This window comes from Quercus suber, unplaced genomic scaffold (genome assembly GCF_002906115.3).
Source record: "Quercus suber isolate HL8 unplaced genomic scaffold, Cork oak 2.0 scaffold_121, whole genome shotgun sequence".
Classification (NCBI taxonomy): domain Eukaryota; kingdom Viridiplantae; phylum Streptophyta; class Magnoliopsida; order Fagales; family Fagaceae; genus Quercus; species Quercus suber.
Window position 1 is genome coordinate 1,124,855 of NW_027069586.1, and position 16,792 is coordinate 1,141,646.

At 33.8% G+C, this 16,792-nt stretch overlaps 1 protein-coding gene and 1 pseudogene across 4 annotated transcripts in view; one reads left to right on the forward strand and one right to left on the reverse strand.

Annotated features, from left to right (window-relative positions):
• Positions 1-16,792, reverse strand: part of LOC111998942 (disease resistance protein At4g27190) — a 164,027-nt gene that overhangs the window by 99,673 nt on the left and 47,562 nt on the right. Inside the window, exons 5-8 of one of the 4 annotated variants that reach the window (XM_065775895.1) lie at positions 14,506-15,042; positions 13,663-14,400; positions 12,257-13,099; positions 11,559-11,947 (exon numbers count right to left, since the gene is read on the reverse strand). In XM_065775895.1, the coding sequence (XP_065631967.1) occupies positions 12,272-13,099; positions 13,663-14,400; positions 14,506-15,042 (2,103 nt within the window). In that variant the 3' untranslated portion in view covers positions 11,559-11,947; positions 12,257-12,271. Of the gene's footprint in view, positions 1-11,558; positions 11,948-12,256; positions 13,100-13,662; positions 14,401-14,505; positions 15,043-16,792 lie in introns of those variants that run through there. The other 3 variants (XM_065775894.1, XM_065775896.1, XM_065775893.1) reach the window with 3 other exon arrangements.
• On the forward strand, positions 5,172-9,986 carry LOC111998935 (thioredoxin reductase 2-like; annotated as a pseudogene).

Sequence of the window (16,792 nt, forward strand, 5' to 3'; positions counted from 1 at the left end):
AAAATATTTATTTGTTTGTATTTTCATAAAAAAAATTTATTTTAATAAAATCTGATAAATAGATCAAAACGACTAAGATATATGTTATCACAAATTTGTTATCATGGAGTTTCAACATACTTGGTTTTACATTTTTATTTTCACTTCAAACCATTTCCAGACTCACGCGCAGAGAGAGAGAGAGAGAGAGAGAGAGAGAGCGCCCAAATCACGCCTTCGACTTCGCCGGTGAACCTCGAGCTTCAGTCTGACGACCACAGACCGAGCTCCAGTCCAACAATCGCACTAGATCGTTGATCGCACCAGTATGATGATCGCACCAGATCATCGATCGCACCAGTCCGACTCCAACGCCACTCGATCTTGCCTCTGCCACGCACTCGCCTTTGCCTTCGCCGCGCGATCTCGCCTCTAGATCGGACCCAGTCGCCTCTCTCTCTTCCTTCTTCTCTTAATTTGACCGGATTTTATGAATTTTTTTTCTAGGTTTTGTTTCTTTTGTGAGTGAGTGTGGAATTGATTCATTTTCCACATGTTTACAGCTGAGGAAGTGTATGAAAAATTGGGTGGCTTGGCTATGTAAAGTATTTTCCGTAAAAATGTTTGAACGAACCAAACACTAGAATTGATTTCCCGTAAAATGAATTCTAAGGCAGCCAAACAGCCTGAATACATTTTCCTTTCCCGAAAATAGCATTTTTGAAAAATATTTATTTTCCAGAAAATATTTTACATGAACCAAACATAGCCTAAGTAAAAGCCTGATGTGTCATGTCTTTATTGGCTGGTGTAAATCAAACAGTTTACACCCCGTCCTTATTGAATTTAATCTCTATTCGAATATCACAAATAATCAATCACAATATGTCAAAGAAAATAAACCATAATAACTAATAAGTTTATATACCTATAGTTTAAAGGGTATATTGGTAAAATGTCATTTAATTAAACGAGCAAGACAAGTCAAACGAGTTCTATATGTTAAACACTAACCCAACCCGTTTATTAAATGAGTCAGTCATGTCAACCCGAATATGATACGAACCCATTAAGTCTCAACTCATAACCTACTAATTTCGTATTGTATTGTGTCGGGTTTGCGGGTTGTGTCCAATTTTGCCACCCCTAGATAGTGTTGCACTATTTGTGAGTAGTGGTAATTTTTTATTGGAAGAGAAAATGAGAATTGAATGGGAAGAAGAGGAAAATGGGTGAAAAACTGGGGTGAGAAATTAATGCCAAATCAATGGATTTGTGTTTTAAGCAAGATTTTAAAACTGGACTAGACCAACTAGTCTTACTGGTTGAACTGAGAACCAATCTGGTTTGGAAAAAAAATGCCTAAAACCAGTGAAAATCAATAAAAAATTGATCAAGACAGGAAAAATTGGGAATAAGAGGCAAATCTGGTTTTGCCCCGGTCCAGTTTTTAAAACCATGGTTTTAAGGTGATAAAACACGTTTTGGGAACAATTTTTCCAAAACACCTATAAAACAAAAACTGATTTTTTTTTTAAAAAAAAAAAAAAAAAAAGACTTTACCAAATAGGCTCTACAAAATACTACTATTCTATCTTAGTTATGTCTATGAATAACTAATGTTTGTTTGTCATCGTTTTTGTAGTTCAATTGATATCTCATAATGTTTTCAGCAAAAACATCTAAACATATAGGGTTTAAATCCCCCCGCCCTCAACTATTGAATTAAGAAAAAAAAAAAAAAAACTAATGTATTCTACTATCTACAAATAATCGCAACTTTTTAAAAATTGAATTTTGCTTCAAAAATTGAAATATTTCTTGGAAATTTTAATTTTTGGCTTAAAAATTAAAACATTGCTTAAAATGTTCAATTAGTGATATGTATATATATTTCATCTCATGTATTACTAATTATGATACCATCTGAAACACTTCTAATACTAATAATAAGCTTTGTAATACTCCCAAAAATATTTGACAAACTTTATTTCTTACAAATCAGACAAAGATTTTAACCAAATATGAAGAAAAACTCCTCAATCCCACTATTTGGCAACTTAAAAGATTATTTAACTTTCCTTTTTTTTTTTTTGTTGTTGTTGTTGTGATAAATATGATAGCATTTCAATCTATAGTGTTTATCTCATGATGATTACTCTTTAGACAAAAAACTTTACCAATTGAGCTACTTGAAACCCACTTCACATTTACTTTTAGTCATGTGGTTCTTTAATAATCATAAATATTGTTTAAATGATTTAATGAATTATGTGGTTTAATACACATAAATGATCTTATGAACCATCACGTATTCGGTTAATTAGAGGAAAATTTTATCTTTACAAATTCCAATTATTTTCATTAAAGTTTCATTTCCTTCTCTTTACTCTCCTCTCCCATATATTCTAGCTCTCATGTTTGGTATGACTTGGTAGTGATTACTAGTTAAATGGATTACCCTTTTTTATGGACAAAATATGGACAAATAATTATTATTGATGGGTATTGCTTATCCAATATGGAAGTTTAAAAAAAATAAAAAAATAAAAAAAAATAGGGCGTAAATGCACTTTTAGTCCCTACGTTTTCACTTTTTTCTATTTTGGTCCCTACATTTTATTTTTACCACTTTTAGTCCCTAAACCAATTAACGTCTGACATTTAGGTCCTTTCCGTCACCTAACTAACAGCAAAAGCTGGCGTGACTAACGATGGAATAAAAGAATTATATAATCAAACAGTATATAATGCCACGTCAGCATATAAATTTAAAAAATTAATTTATTAATTTTAACTAAATATAAAAAATAAAAACAGAATTAAAAATAAAAAATCATTAATTTTTCTTTAAAAACATAATCAAAATTCATTAGTCAAAATCAAAATTAAAAAAATACAAAGACCATTCAAAACACAAAGAACACAAAATCAAACCCAAACCCAAACCCAAACCCAACCCTCAATCTTTAGCAAACCCAGAACATCACATGAAAAATCAAACCCTCCATACAAACATCAACCCCAGTTTTAAAAAAGCCTAATTGAACCACCAAACGCAACCACCTAACTGAATCACCAACAAAAAAACTACTACTTCAAATGACACTGTTCTCCTCAGTTCTCAACCTTGCATGCTCTCTTCCTCTCCTTCACTTTTTCTTCTTCTTCACCTTCACAATTCTCTTCCACTTCAAAGCCCTAAAATCCTCACAATGAAGGATTGACCTCACTCTTCCTATGGCGTCATTTACGTTCCTCCGCACCACCGCTTAGGCTCCGTCATTACTACTCCCAACTACACTTCCTCTGCCATTGTCGCCGCCGATTTCGGAGCCAGAGCCGGAGCCACAGATATCATCGACTCCAAGCTTCGCGAGCCTTCACAAACCATTGTGATAAGCCTTAGACAGACTCATAGTCCTTACTCGCAATAAGAACAACTCCATAACAGGATCTTGCACTTTAATTCGCCGCGGCCTCCACTGCCTTGCGATGATTCCGTCTCCAAAGAAGGCTCCGATAGAGAGCTCGATTCCTTTCCTCTACCCCTAGATTTGAAAAAGGATGATTTGAGTTTTGTGGGTTTGATGTTTGTATGGAGGGTTTGATTTTTCATGTGATGTTCTGGGTTTGCTAGAGATTAAGGGATGGGTTTGGGTTTGTTTTCTTTGTGTTTTGAATCTTTGAAGATCTTTGTATTTTGTAGATCTGTGCCCTTTGAGGAAGATCTACAAATGATTTGGTTTTCATGCCTTTGTCCTGTTCTTTTTGTAGATCAAGCCAGTCAAAGATTCAAAGGGCATAGTTGTGTTCTGGTCAACGAGTTATTTGAGGAAGAACATGAACAAATATGGAGAAGTGAGAAAGAACATGAACAATTATGGAAAGAACACAAAGAACATGACAAAGGCATGATCTCCAACAAAATAATAAAAAGAAAAAATAATGAAAAGAATGGGAGGCATTATTTTTTGAATTTTGATTTTGATTGTGTTTTTAAAGAAAAATTAATGAATTTTGATTATTAATTCTGTTTTTATTTTTTTTATTTAGTTAAAATTAATAAATTAATTTTTTAAATTTATATGCTGACGTGGCATTATATACTGTGCGATTATATTATTTTTTTATTCCACCGTTAGCCATGTCAACTTTTACAGTTAGTTAGGTGACGGAAAGGACCTAAATGTCATACGTTAATTGGTTTAGGGACTAAAACTAGTAAAAATAAAATGTAGGGACCAAAATAGAAAAAAGTGCAAAACGTAGGAACTAAAAGTGCATTTACGCAAAAAAAAAACATGGAAGTTTTCCAATAGGAGGTCCTCCCCTTAGCTTGATTGTCAAAATATAAAGATCAACCAAATGATGGATGAATGAATGTCCTTACATGGAAAAACACCTTCCCTAGGGTTCTATTAACCCACAATCTCTAATCATAGACGCAAATCCTTAGATTCTCACATTCCATTGTTATAGTATTCATTATGTTAAGACTATTGAAAATGGACAAAATTAAAGGAGTTGTTAAAAAAGACCTCTCCATATAATGAGACATCCTATTTAGGAATACCTAATAATTTTCCACCCATAAGACATCATAGAAACGTCACGATCGAACTGATAGTACAATGAATTTAACTTTGGATTGTCAGATTTACTAGGGTGTGTTTTAGTATGATAGTTATATTTCCACCTTCAATATATTAATATTACTTTATTTAAAAAAAAAAAAAAAAAAGTCCATCCTGGGATTCTAGTTTTGTTCTATCTTTGAGAATACATTTGGTACACTGAATGTAGATTACATTAGGAATAATAATTTTTATTACTAGAAATAGAAAACATTGTAATAGAATAATTATTACTATTCATAAGTTTGGTTGTTACATAAGGAAAACTTGTAAATGATGATGTATAAGGAAACTTTATAATTTTTGAAATATATTAATTTTAAAACTTATTATATGCACTAAGGAATAACTATTACATCCATTTTAAAGAGAAATAATTATTCTTCAATTTAAAAAATAGTTATTCCAATGTAATAACTAATCCATGTAATAAAGATGTAACCAAATGACTAAATTGCTATTACACATGAATAACTATTCCATTATAGGAGCTATTATAGCATACCAAACGTACCCTAAGTTCTTTCGGTATTCCAAGAAGCATTTGCATTCATTCTTTTCCTGTGTCTCAAGGCCCAAACCTACTGCCCAAGCAAAGCAAACACAAGAAGTCATGGATGGACTTATTATCTACCAGCCCTATGAGCTTATGCTTTCTTCTTTCCCCTCTGCCACGGAACCACCAACCCTCCTCCTCCTCCATAACCCCAATCTAAATAGCTCACTGGGAACTTGGGAAGTCTAGACATTGAGGTAAACATTTTCATAGTTTTCACTTGGTTGTTTACTTTTGGATTCCTTTAACTTTATGGGTTTGTGTATTACATGATCTTAGGTGGGTTCTTGAGAGGACAAAAAACCCACTTGTGGGTATTTGAAGTTTTCATTTGTTGAAGCTGCTTGTTGTTTATCAGCTATTGTGTCTTGTTAATTTGAGCTTTGAAATGTAGAAAAAACATGGGGTGTTCCAAATTCTTTTCCATAATACTTAGTTTACACAATCAGAAGGGCAACCCCACATTGTTAAATGCAGAGAACATAGAATCATTTGAGGGTTATTCTATTTTTTGGATAATTTCCTTTACTGGGTGTGTGCTATAAATCAAAATGAAAATGTAATCCCCTTTTTATCAGTGCATGCTTTAAACAAAAAATGCTTAATTAGGTGTTTTTTATTTGGTCCTGTTATATTTATTTTAACTGTATGTAAGTAACCTGGAATTAGCTAAATTTAGATTCAATTTGTTATCATTTGTTTAAATTATTCAATCTTTGCTGTGAAGTGTGTCACCATTTCTGGTTTGTTTTACTTCATTTTTCATTTCGGGTTTGCTGCGACTTGAACCACATTGTTTATGAAAATCAAGTACTTAGTGGCTGTTCTGTTTTTGTTTTTATATGTCCTCAGTTTGTTTAATTCTTAGGTTTATTTGTTATTCCTCTTGATTTTCTATATCATATTAGGTGGTGATTGTCAGTTGTCACTGCTGTTGTTGTAGTCAAATATATATATTTTTTAATGTGTAATATTACTATGTGGAATTTATTTGTTTGTTTAGAGACGTTGGACTTAAAGAATTGTTATTGTTCAAATTTTAATTAGCTTGTTTCTGCTTTATTATTTTATTCTAAATTTTTTATGATGCCATTATGGTCCAATCTTAAAAACTTGAACATCTCTTTTTCTTTTTTCTTTTTTTGTTGTTCTCTTTACAATTTGGTTTTCAAAGCCATGTTTTTTTTTTTTTTACTTTTATTACAATAGAGACTGCAGAAAGGAGAAATTATGAGTTATTGCCCTAAAAACAAGCTCTTAAATCTACTCAGAAGAGTTTCCAAGTTTGTTTGGAAGGCCTCCAACTCTGCTGCTCCCACCGTAGCTCCCACTTCCACACCTGGACAAGCATCCTCCTTTGCCGCTGCTATTTCTTTGACTTCGGCCATGGATGATCTCCATACCCTCAAAACAAGGTTGTGCAATCATTGGAAGTGGCCCAGCTGCCCACACTGCTGCCATATATGCATCCCGCGTAGAGTTGAAGCCCATCCTTTTTGAGGGGTGGATGGCCAATGGCATTGCCCCTGGCGGCCAGCTCACCACGACCGCTGAGGTGGAGAACTTCCCAGGATTTCTAGGTGGAATTAAGGGCATTGAGCTCATCGACCGCTGCCGCAAGCAGTCACTCCGCTTTGGCACTCAGATTCTAACCGAAACCGTCAACAAGGTGGATTTCTCGAGGTCTTCACTGATTCTAAGACTGTCATTGCCAGTTCCATCATTGTGGCGACCGGTGCTGTTGCCAAGCGTTTAGACTTCCCTAGCTCTGGTGAGGGCCCAGGAGGGTTTTGGAACTGAGGGATATCAACTTGTGCTGTATGTGATGGTGCAGCACCCATTTTCAGGAATAGGTCCCTGGGAGTAATTGGAGGTGGGGATTCAGCCTTGGAGGACGCCACATTCCTCACCAAGTATGGGTCCATTGTGTACATCATCCATAGGAGAGATACATTTAGGGCTTCAAAAATTATGCAACAGAGGGTCTTAACTAACCCTAAGAGGGATTTTTTAGAAAATAACTACAAAACCCAAATAATATTATTAGTTAGGCAACGTTTCAAACATATTGCATTTCTCACAATTCGACTTCAGAGAAGTCGATTTTACTGTTCATATCAATTCCTTTGCACTCATTTCTTATACATAGAAATTGACTTCACTGGAGTTGTTTTCTATACAAAGAAATTGACTTCACTACCCAGCAAACGAAGAACAAACTTGATTTCAACGAAGAACAACGATGTTTCCGAGCAACCCAGGCGCCGATTCTGACCAAACCCCGGCGAAAGCTTCAGGTGATCGGATCGGATCAGTGGAGGAGAACACGCTCGGGTTTGATTTGTTTTGGATTTGATTTTTTCATGGGTTTTTGGGGCTTGGAAGTGGAGAAACGCAGGCGGCATTTTGGGGAAAAAAAAGGAAAGGGAAGAACACGAAAAAATTGTGTAAGTATTTTGGCTGGGTATACTGAAATCAAGGTCAGTGGACTCGTTTTCCATGTATGGAAATCGAGTCCTGTGGACTCAATTTCTATGTATGAAAATCAACTCCACTGAACTCGATTTTTGTGTATAAGAAACGAGTCTAGTGAACTCGATTTTTCCACCTCAGCCACGGGTAAAGTAGGCTATTGAACAGTGAAATCGATTTCTCTGAACTCGAATTATTATTATCCAATATAGTTTCAAACGTTGCCTAACTTATGATATTGTTTGGGTTTTATTGTTATTTTTTAAAAAATCCCAACCCTAAGATTCAAGTTCTATGGAACTCGGTGGTTGTGGGAGCCTATGGGAACGAAAACACTAATAATAGGGTCTTGGGAAGGCTGAAGGTGAAGAATGTACTGAGTGGGGTGGTTTTGGATCTCAAGGTTTCGGGATTGTTCTTTGCGATAGCACACGAGCTAGCCACCAAGTTCTTGGATGGTCAGATGGAACTTGATTTTGGTGGCTATGTTGTCACAAAGCCAGGGGCCACCCAGACAAGTGTGCCCGGAGTTTTTGCTGTCGGAGATGTCCAAGATAAAAAGTATAGGCAGGCTATTACTGCTACCGGCATTGGTTTGTCATTATCCTCTATCTCTCCCCTTCATCATTTAAATTTCGATTTTGGAGCTTCTATGTTTGCAGCACTTCTATTCTTCATTTTATTTGGGATTATATGTTTTGTGTGGGTAATAAGGTGTATTTGTTTCTATTTCTGTTTTTTGCTGGGTCAAAATTATGTTTATCGCATTGATATAATGCTGAACTTAATTACCTGGTTCACTGCTCTTCTCTGTACTGCTTACTCAGATGCATTTTTCAACTACAAGCTGCTGGTTTACATGTTTCTTTGTTCTTGATCAAGTTGCCCGCCAGATAATAAAGGGACTGACTGCAAGAACAGAGAATATTTATGCTTTCTAAATATGCCAGTGTCTCTAATTTACTTGTTGCATTATGGTATTTTCTATGTGCAACACATTAGTGAATGTAGTTGCCCTTTACCGATGAAACTGATAATAAACAAAAGGAAATTTTAATATTTATTTTTTAACTCACTCCTAATACCTGTATAGTTAAGAAGGTTCTAAAAAGTTCTTTTTCTTGTCCATTCTATGCTTGTGGATTTAAAAAAAAAATTAGTCTCACCTTGTGTGACCACGCACTTTTTTTGTTCTTCTTTATCAAAATGATGAAACTTGTGCTCTAGGGTTGTGAAGGAATTAATCTATTTATGATCTGTTTGACATGGCTTGATCACCATTTGGGAAATTGTGTTCATCATCTAGCTACATTGGGATGCATAAGATTTGACAGTTTCTGTAATTGACTATATAAGAATTGAGATAATACAAATAATTGGCAGTGATATATAAGTAGGTAAATAACAGCAGGTTGTTGCTTACTAACTCCAATCTAAGTGATTCTGCTATTGGGAATACACGTCTTTCTGAAATGTTCATTTAGGTCTCAAGATTTTGGGGAAGGGGGGGGGGGGGGGGGGGGGAGAGAGAAAGGCTGCTGCAGGTTTCTGTTTCATTCTCAATTTTCAGAAGAGTCATATAGAAAATTAGAAATCATGTAAGCAGTGGTTTTGATTATACCATTGGCCATGGCATCTACCATTGTTGTGATAACCTCTTTCTGTCACCAATATTTGGGTTTTGTTGAACAATTTATGTTATCATTTTAAATTTAAATAAAAAGACCTGTTCCACTTAAGTTATGGTTTATTCACAGTATATGTATTAAGGTCTTCCCTATTTAGTTTACTTGGTTTCTTTAATGATGCAGGTTGCATGGCAGCTTTGGAAGCCGAACATTACTTGCATGAGATTGGATCTCAGGAGGGTAAAATTGATTGATGAGTACCTGTTTGGGTACAGCCTAGTGGTTGGAGGCTTGGTATGAGTTGTAGATCCAGACATACTAGGCTCATCCCCACTAGGAGAGTTTCCCTAGATTACCTGATACACAATTCTGGCAGGTGGGGTCGTGTATCCTTTTAAAAAATTGTTCAAAAAAGAAGAAGCTACTTGATGAACAATATTTAATTAAGAAGGACAAAGAATTGTCTCCAAAACAATAACATTTTACTTTGTCACTGTTGGATGCATAAATAGATTTCTACAATTATGCTGCATCTGTTTTCAGCTGTAACTTTTCTTGGTTGTTTGGCTTTGGTAATTTAAATCTTAAACCTTAGCTTTTGCCCTTTTGGTGGCTTTTAAACATGCTGACTGTAGCATTTTCTATTGGATCTTGGCTACTCTGCTGGTTTCTTGAGATATATTCTGCTTTAACACCATGTTTGATGTGCTATATGGCAGGTGTTTAAAATTTTTTTTTTTTTGGGTGCACTTGGTTAGTGTGATAGCATGTCCTGTTGGTAATTATTCTTCTCTACACAAGGACATGCCAATATGAACAAAGAAATCAAATCTTTGTTCACCAGGTTTGTAAAGCACTTGACCTTCAACAGATTCTATGGGTTATTTACTCAGCATGCTATTTTGAATTATGGCATGAATGATAAATCTTCATTTACTTATTCCCTGCAGAAAAAAAAGTTTAATGTTTCCTTAAATTTTTAATGACTTATTCTATAGAACCTATTGTATATATGGGCAGAAAAAGCTTTATTGTAGGACCTTTTACCACCCCCACCCCTCCCCCCACAAAAAAGAAAAAAAAAACAATTTAACTCACAACGTGAAGAAGTTATTTAGAACTACAATGAACTAGTGTCATTGTTACTTCAATTTGTGCTCAAGAAAAAAAAAAAAAAACCATTGCTTTGTTACTATGGGCCATGTTATCCACCATTGTCATTCTTAGAACCAATAGTACCATTGAATATTTATACTTGTTTTGCACAAAATAAGATTGACCAAATTGAAGATATTGAAAGTTTTATAATGTCATGGTGGAATTTGTACAGGAAATCATAGGTGAAAGAAGGTACTCAAATCATTCGAGTCTTCAAATTAAAGAGGAGACATTGAGTGCCAAAACTTGGAAGAGTAGAAGTTTTTGTTAATCTTTGTTTTTTATTTTCATTGTAATTTTAATAGGGAATCCTTGTTTTTAGAAGTTTGCAAATTATTGGAAGTTTTGAGAAATTGGAAAGAGCATTAGCATGGAAAGTATACAAAAATCCTGAATAAGAATAGGAAGTTGTGATTAGTACCTAGCATTAAAATCTTTTTTTTTTGGGGGGGGGGGGGGTGGCAAACCTGAATTAAACCTGAATTTGAATTCCCTCTCCCCACTTATTGTAAGTAGGAAAAATAAAAATATGATTTTCATTACCATCTTTTAATATAATTTACACCCCTTTCATTAGATAGAGATGGTGGATCTTTGATTCATGAGATTTATGCTTATTTCAGGGTTTTTATTATTTTTTATTTTAACTATTGTAATTATTTTAAAAAAAAAAAAACAACAACTGCATTCTTCCTGTTTTGGTGGTCAATGTTACTATTTATTCTTTTCTTGCTCCATAAAATACTAATTTGTATTTCAATTACATACAATTGTTTATGAAGAGAAGATAATTTACTCATGCATACTTAAAGCCATAAAGATAAAATTTTTCTTCCTAAACCTCTTTAACTAAAATTTCACAACCATATACAGTATCATTTATCTTCCGTAACCATGAAGCTAAAAGTCAAGGGAGATCAAATTGGCTACGTTAATCTATACGGTTGCTTCTATGATAGTCTTTAAGTGTTGGTCTATTATGTGCATGGGTGAGCATACGTGGATAATTGAGTTAGAGAATTTAAAAGGATAAGCAACTTTGAAATAGAATTCTACTCTAACATAATCTAAATGAATATGTGTGTAAAATTTTGACACTCAATGATAGCATGCAGTTTATAACACTCATCAAAATAATAGCATGTATGCACAACTTCATTTAAATAGCCATATGGTCTTTTTGCACTAAGAAGAGGTAGTTTATAACACTCCAAAGAGAAATGTATCACACAAATAAGATGTAGTAGTGCTGCTGCTGCTGCTACTACTACTACTCTTCTTCTTTTTTTTCTTTTTTTTTTTCTAACATGGCAAAACAAGAAAATAAAGAAACAATAGCGGAATAAACAACAAATGGATGAACTCTATTGATTTCCATAACCATGGGGATAACGACCCTCTGTGCATATGATTTTAGGAGAAAGAAACATGATCCCAAGTACCACAAACTACAATTCCAAGCCTCATTCCCCCCGTTGCTGCATATTTTGGATGATCTCCATCTTTAGAATTCTGAACTTTGTGTTATAGAAAACAACATATTGAAGAAAAAATCATCAATCATTATAACTGCTGACATCAAAGTATCATCAAGGAAAAATAATATCCTTTTAAATATAATAAATTATTTTGTGTGTTCTTACGAAGTGCATAAGGACACAATAATATGTATAATGAAGAAATTTTGATGCAATTTTCAAGGATTCTATTATGATAATTATCTAGTGGAAGAGTGAAAAGGTTGCTCGTGTTTATGCATCAATGCATTAAAAAGATTAAAGTACATGGTGTGGGAAAAAAATATATTTTTTGAATAATGTACTTACCCTTTCTTCAATGAACTATTGTGTGAGCCAATGTATGGTAGTATTCAGGTCAACCTTCCAATGCCATTCATCTTCTTGTGTTGCTTGTACTTTTTTTAGCTTTGGTGTCCTTAAAGCTCCATAAGAGAAAGTCTTCATTTCTGGGCACTGCCTCACAATTACTTCTTCCAAAGATGGGAAATTGAAAGAATAACTTTCAGAGCAAAAGCTTGCAAGGTTTGGCAAGGAATCAAGTTTTAAGTATATCAATTGGGTGAAAGTAATCACCTCACTCGCTTCACCTCCCTCTCCTACTACAACTTCTGTCATCCTTTCACATTCACTTACACTCATTTTTTTGAGCTGTACCAAACTTTTGGCTGTTGATGATGTAACTAAGTTAATCAATCCATGACATTTTAGTAATTCCAGAATTGTCAAATTTTGGAAGGATATTGATGATGGTACTAAAATTTTCAATTTGTCACAAAATGACACTATTAGATTTTCCAGATTATACAAAATTGGGCTTGGTTGGGTGTCTTCTTTCCACAAATGTGTTAACGTTGGTAGTTCATATAGCTCTAGTTCTTGTAGTTGTGCGAGTATTGTAACATTATTTTCCTGGTCAAAAAGTCCTTCATATGGGAATATTTCTTCCCAAGAAGTAAGCCTCACAAAAAGTTTCTCCAAAATGTGTAATCTTTTTAGAAAATTAATCCAATCAGAAACAGCTAGATTGCCGGCTATGGAAAGGTCTTTTAATTTGTAAAAACTCTCTTCCAAAAGTTGGTCACGTTGTATCTCCTTCATCATGAAATATCCACTCAATGTCAAAACCTCCAAGTTAGGGAATAATGTACCCTATAAAAAAAATATATCAAAGCATTGAATAAAAGAAAAATAGATTTATTAATGAAATGGATTATATTTGTGAAGTCTCTAAAACTAATGGTAAAAATATGGTCCAACCTTATTATATCTAGATGAAACTTAAAAAAAAAGTACATAATAAAGAACTATGTCGTAATTCATAAATACTATCGAACAGTACTAGTCAATCAAATGCATAGTGGTGTAAGAGTCATTTATAAGAAAAGAATTTTTTCCAAAACCATGTTAATCAATTAGTAGTTGTTGTCGATCAATTGTTTCAATTTGTCACAATTTGACACTTGTAGTACTTTCATATTTTTGGACACATTGACCAAAATAAACACCAAAGGTACCTATATTTTGATGCAAGAATATTGATTAAGAATTTTGTTAAAAAAAGAAAAAAAAAAAGTATATAGATACATGACCTTTACTAAGAACTTCGCGTTTGAAACTTGATTTTTGCGTGAGAGATGAGTACTACTCCAATCAAAGTTATTATTTCTCGTAAACCTAAATATTATAAAAGAGTAGTTAAATTAGCCTCTTACCTCTTCAACCAAGAAAAGGGGTTGTTGAATGGAAGTCTCTAGTTGGCTTTGTTCAACTGTTTCTTGAAAGTTCAAAATTTTTGAAGCAAATATCTCAATTTGATCACATGCACGCACCTCCAATTTTTTCAACAGTGGCCATTTTGAAGTATGCAACCCTCGGCAAAACCACTTGAGCTTTGGCAATTTACGAAGTACTAGGAGAGTTACTTTAGGGAAAACAAATCTTGCTGCTGCTTTTGCAATTTCTTCACTTGAAACAATTTCCTCCACTCCACAATCTTCTATCCGAAGATCCTCCAATTGCATGAGACATCTAGCCACAGATGCTGGGAACAAACTTTGTAGACTCTCACATTCCCAAACACTTATTTCTTGTAGATTTTGAAAGCTGAAAATTCCTTGGGGGTCCTTATTCCATACCTGCTTCATTTTCGGTAGACGACGCAATATCAAACTTTTCAATGAAATGGCTGTCACAGCATGTGATTCTATAACATTGTGCCTTTGAAGTTCAAACACTTCTTGTAGTGAACCACAATATTCTATGCGAAGTCTCTCTAGACTTTGAAATCTTGTCAGCATATTAGATTCAAAGATATTCACAAGATTTTCACAATATTGAACAAAAAGAGATTGAAGCTTGAAAAAGGAATCTTCAGCTAATTGATCATGCCATATGATTTTCAAGTTTTCCAAGTGCAAGATTCTCATTGTCTCCAAACTAGGGAATGCAACCTGAAAGTCCATACTATGTTATTGACATATCTAATCATAATAACCTACATAATAGAAAATAAAATATATACGAAATAAAATAGGGGATAATAAAAATAGAATTACCTCATCATTGAAGAGAGGTTGCATGGCAGTTTGAGAGATCTCCTCTGAATTCACTTCCTTAATTTCTTTGCTCAATGTCATGCCTGAACTAACAGGTTTGAATATGAACGACTCCAATTTAGGGCATTGTTCTATCCATAGATCCTTCAAGGATGGAAATCTGACATTGCTTCCTACGCAAAATCTTTTGAGGACGGGAAGATATTTTAGAAACAGGGATTCCAGTTGAGGGAAAAACACCATTGGACTTGTTTGTTCTTGTCCTAAGTCTTCTATGAGTAGTATCTCTTCCATTACCTTACACTCTTCAATGTAAAGATATTTGAGCTGAACCAGAAACCTCGCTGTAGAAGAAGACAATAGGTATTTTAAATTGCCAGAGCCTTTCACCTTCAACCTACACAAATTTTGAAATCTTGAGTCTGTTTGTATGTTTGTTAATTTGAAAGAGGAGCTTGGCCGATGTTGGTTCTGTAGTAGTATCTCTTCGGAGTGTATAGAGGACAGTTGCAACGTTTCCAAGTTGGGGAACAAAACCTGCAACAGCAATTAATTAGCTCCTTCAGCAAACTTGTTAAAAAGAGATGCCAAAAACGGTGTCGTATTTGCCTAATACAACAAGGCCCAGACCTCAAACAGTGATGAAGTACAGACTCAAAACATGCCGTAAAGATTAGGGGGTACTTAAGTGACGCTCGTGATCAATTTTCATTTAGCTCAAGTTGTTATTTTGTTAGACACGTGTTCTAATTCAATTTCTTGTGCAGACAATTCGTTGTAAGTGTTAGTTTCTCATTTTTGGTTGCTCTGTTTAGACTGTTTTCTAAATAAAGAAACAGAGCCTCTCATTGTAACATATTCTCATATTTTCTTCTTCAATAAAGATCACAGAAATTCTATTTAAAGAGAGATTATTTTTGAATGCGGGTTGCATATTACTTTTATTGATAAATTTTAAGTTTTTAATAAAACTAATATGCGGCACGATATCCATAAAAAAAAAATGTGGCGTGATAGCTAATACCCAAGAAGTTGCATGCAAAATTTAGAATAAAAATCCTTTATCTCACTTAGTGTTCTACACTACTACTTTATGTTCTAAGTGAGGGAGGGGAGATGAAAGTCTTATTCAATCAAGAAAGAAAGAAAAAATAATGGTTAAGTTAGTGCTAGCATTTGTATGGTTACTGGGTACAATTAGTGCGTTATACATTTAAAGTGCTAAGTGAACGTTCCCAATGGGTGTGGGGCAACGCTGCATGGCTATGTTCTGGACGAGTGTTGTGTGTAGTTAGAATAATTAATTGGACAAAATTTAATTACAAAATTGTTTGTAGCCTACAGTTACAATTTTGCTCAATATCTTTTTATTAGAGATGGATTTTGACAAATCCACTATTAGATTACATTTCTTCTTATAATCTTCATGCTTGCAAAATTTCTAAAAAATTAAATATTAATAGCTATATTTTAAATAAATTGTTTAAATTGCAAATTTTTGTAATTTAAAATTATACATAAAATATAAAATTATAAATCATATAATAAATAATATCTAATAGACACAAAATTTGACATGTGTATTAAGAGAGTAAAAACTATGCAATTCAACCGTTAGATTTTCAAAATATATTGTAATTTTTATTTTATTAAGTAAGGTTATAGTTTAAAGGTACAACAAATTTTGTAACTAAATTTTGTCCTAATTAATCTAACTCGTTGAGCTTTGTCTTTTAGTTTAGAATTTGAAAGACAAAGATAAATAGTTTTTATTTTTTGATAACTTCAACCTATAATGTCTACTTTTAAAATCCACCAAATAATTGCAAGAATAAAATGTCACATCGACTTAACATAATAAGATTGTCAAAATTTCCCGCATTGCTAACTCATTGTTCTATGACTAAATGGTTAATACTAAATAAATGTTTATTTAGATTTTCATGAATTAATTTTATTACTTCGACCCCTTCCTTGAAATCCTAGCTCTTGACTGCACGTGTCCAAGTATTGTTTGCCCAGGATTGTATTTTGGGTTGATTTTCCGTTGTTGTAATGAGTTTAAGTGGCGGTGGTGGTGGTAGTGGTGGTGGGTGGATGGGATTTGTGTTTAGATATAGGTGGTGTTGCGTTGCAGAGGATCTCTTGGAAATAACAAGCGGGAGAGAGGAAAAAATATTAAAATATTGGAATAGCAAGTTACAGTAACTACATTAGTAATTGTGTAAATTTAGAATTTTGGGGCTGAATGTGCAAAATTGGGTGAATACTCTAAAGGTTCTAGTGG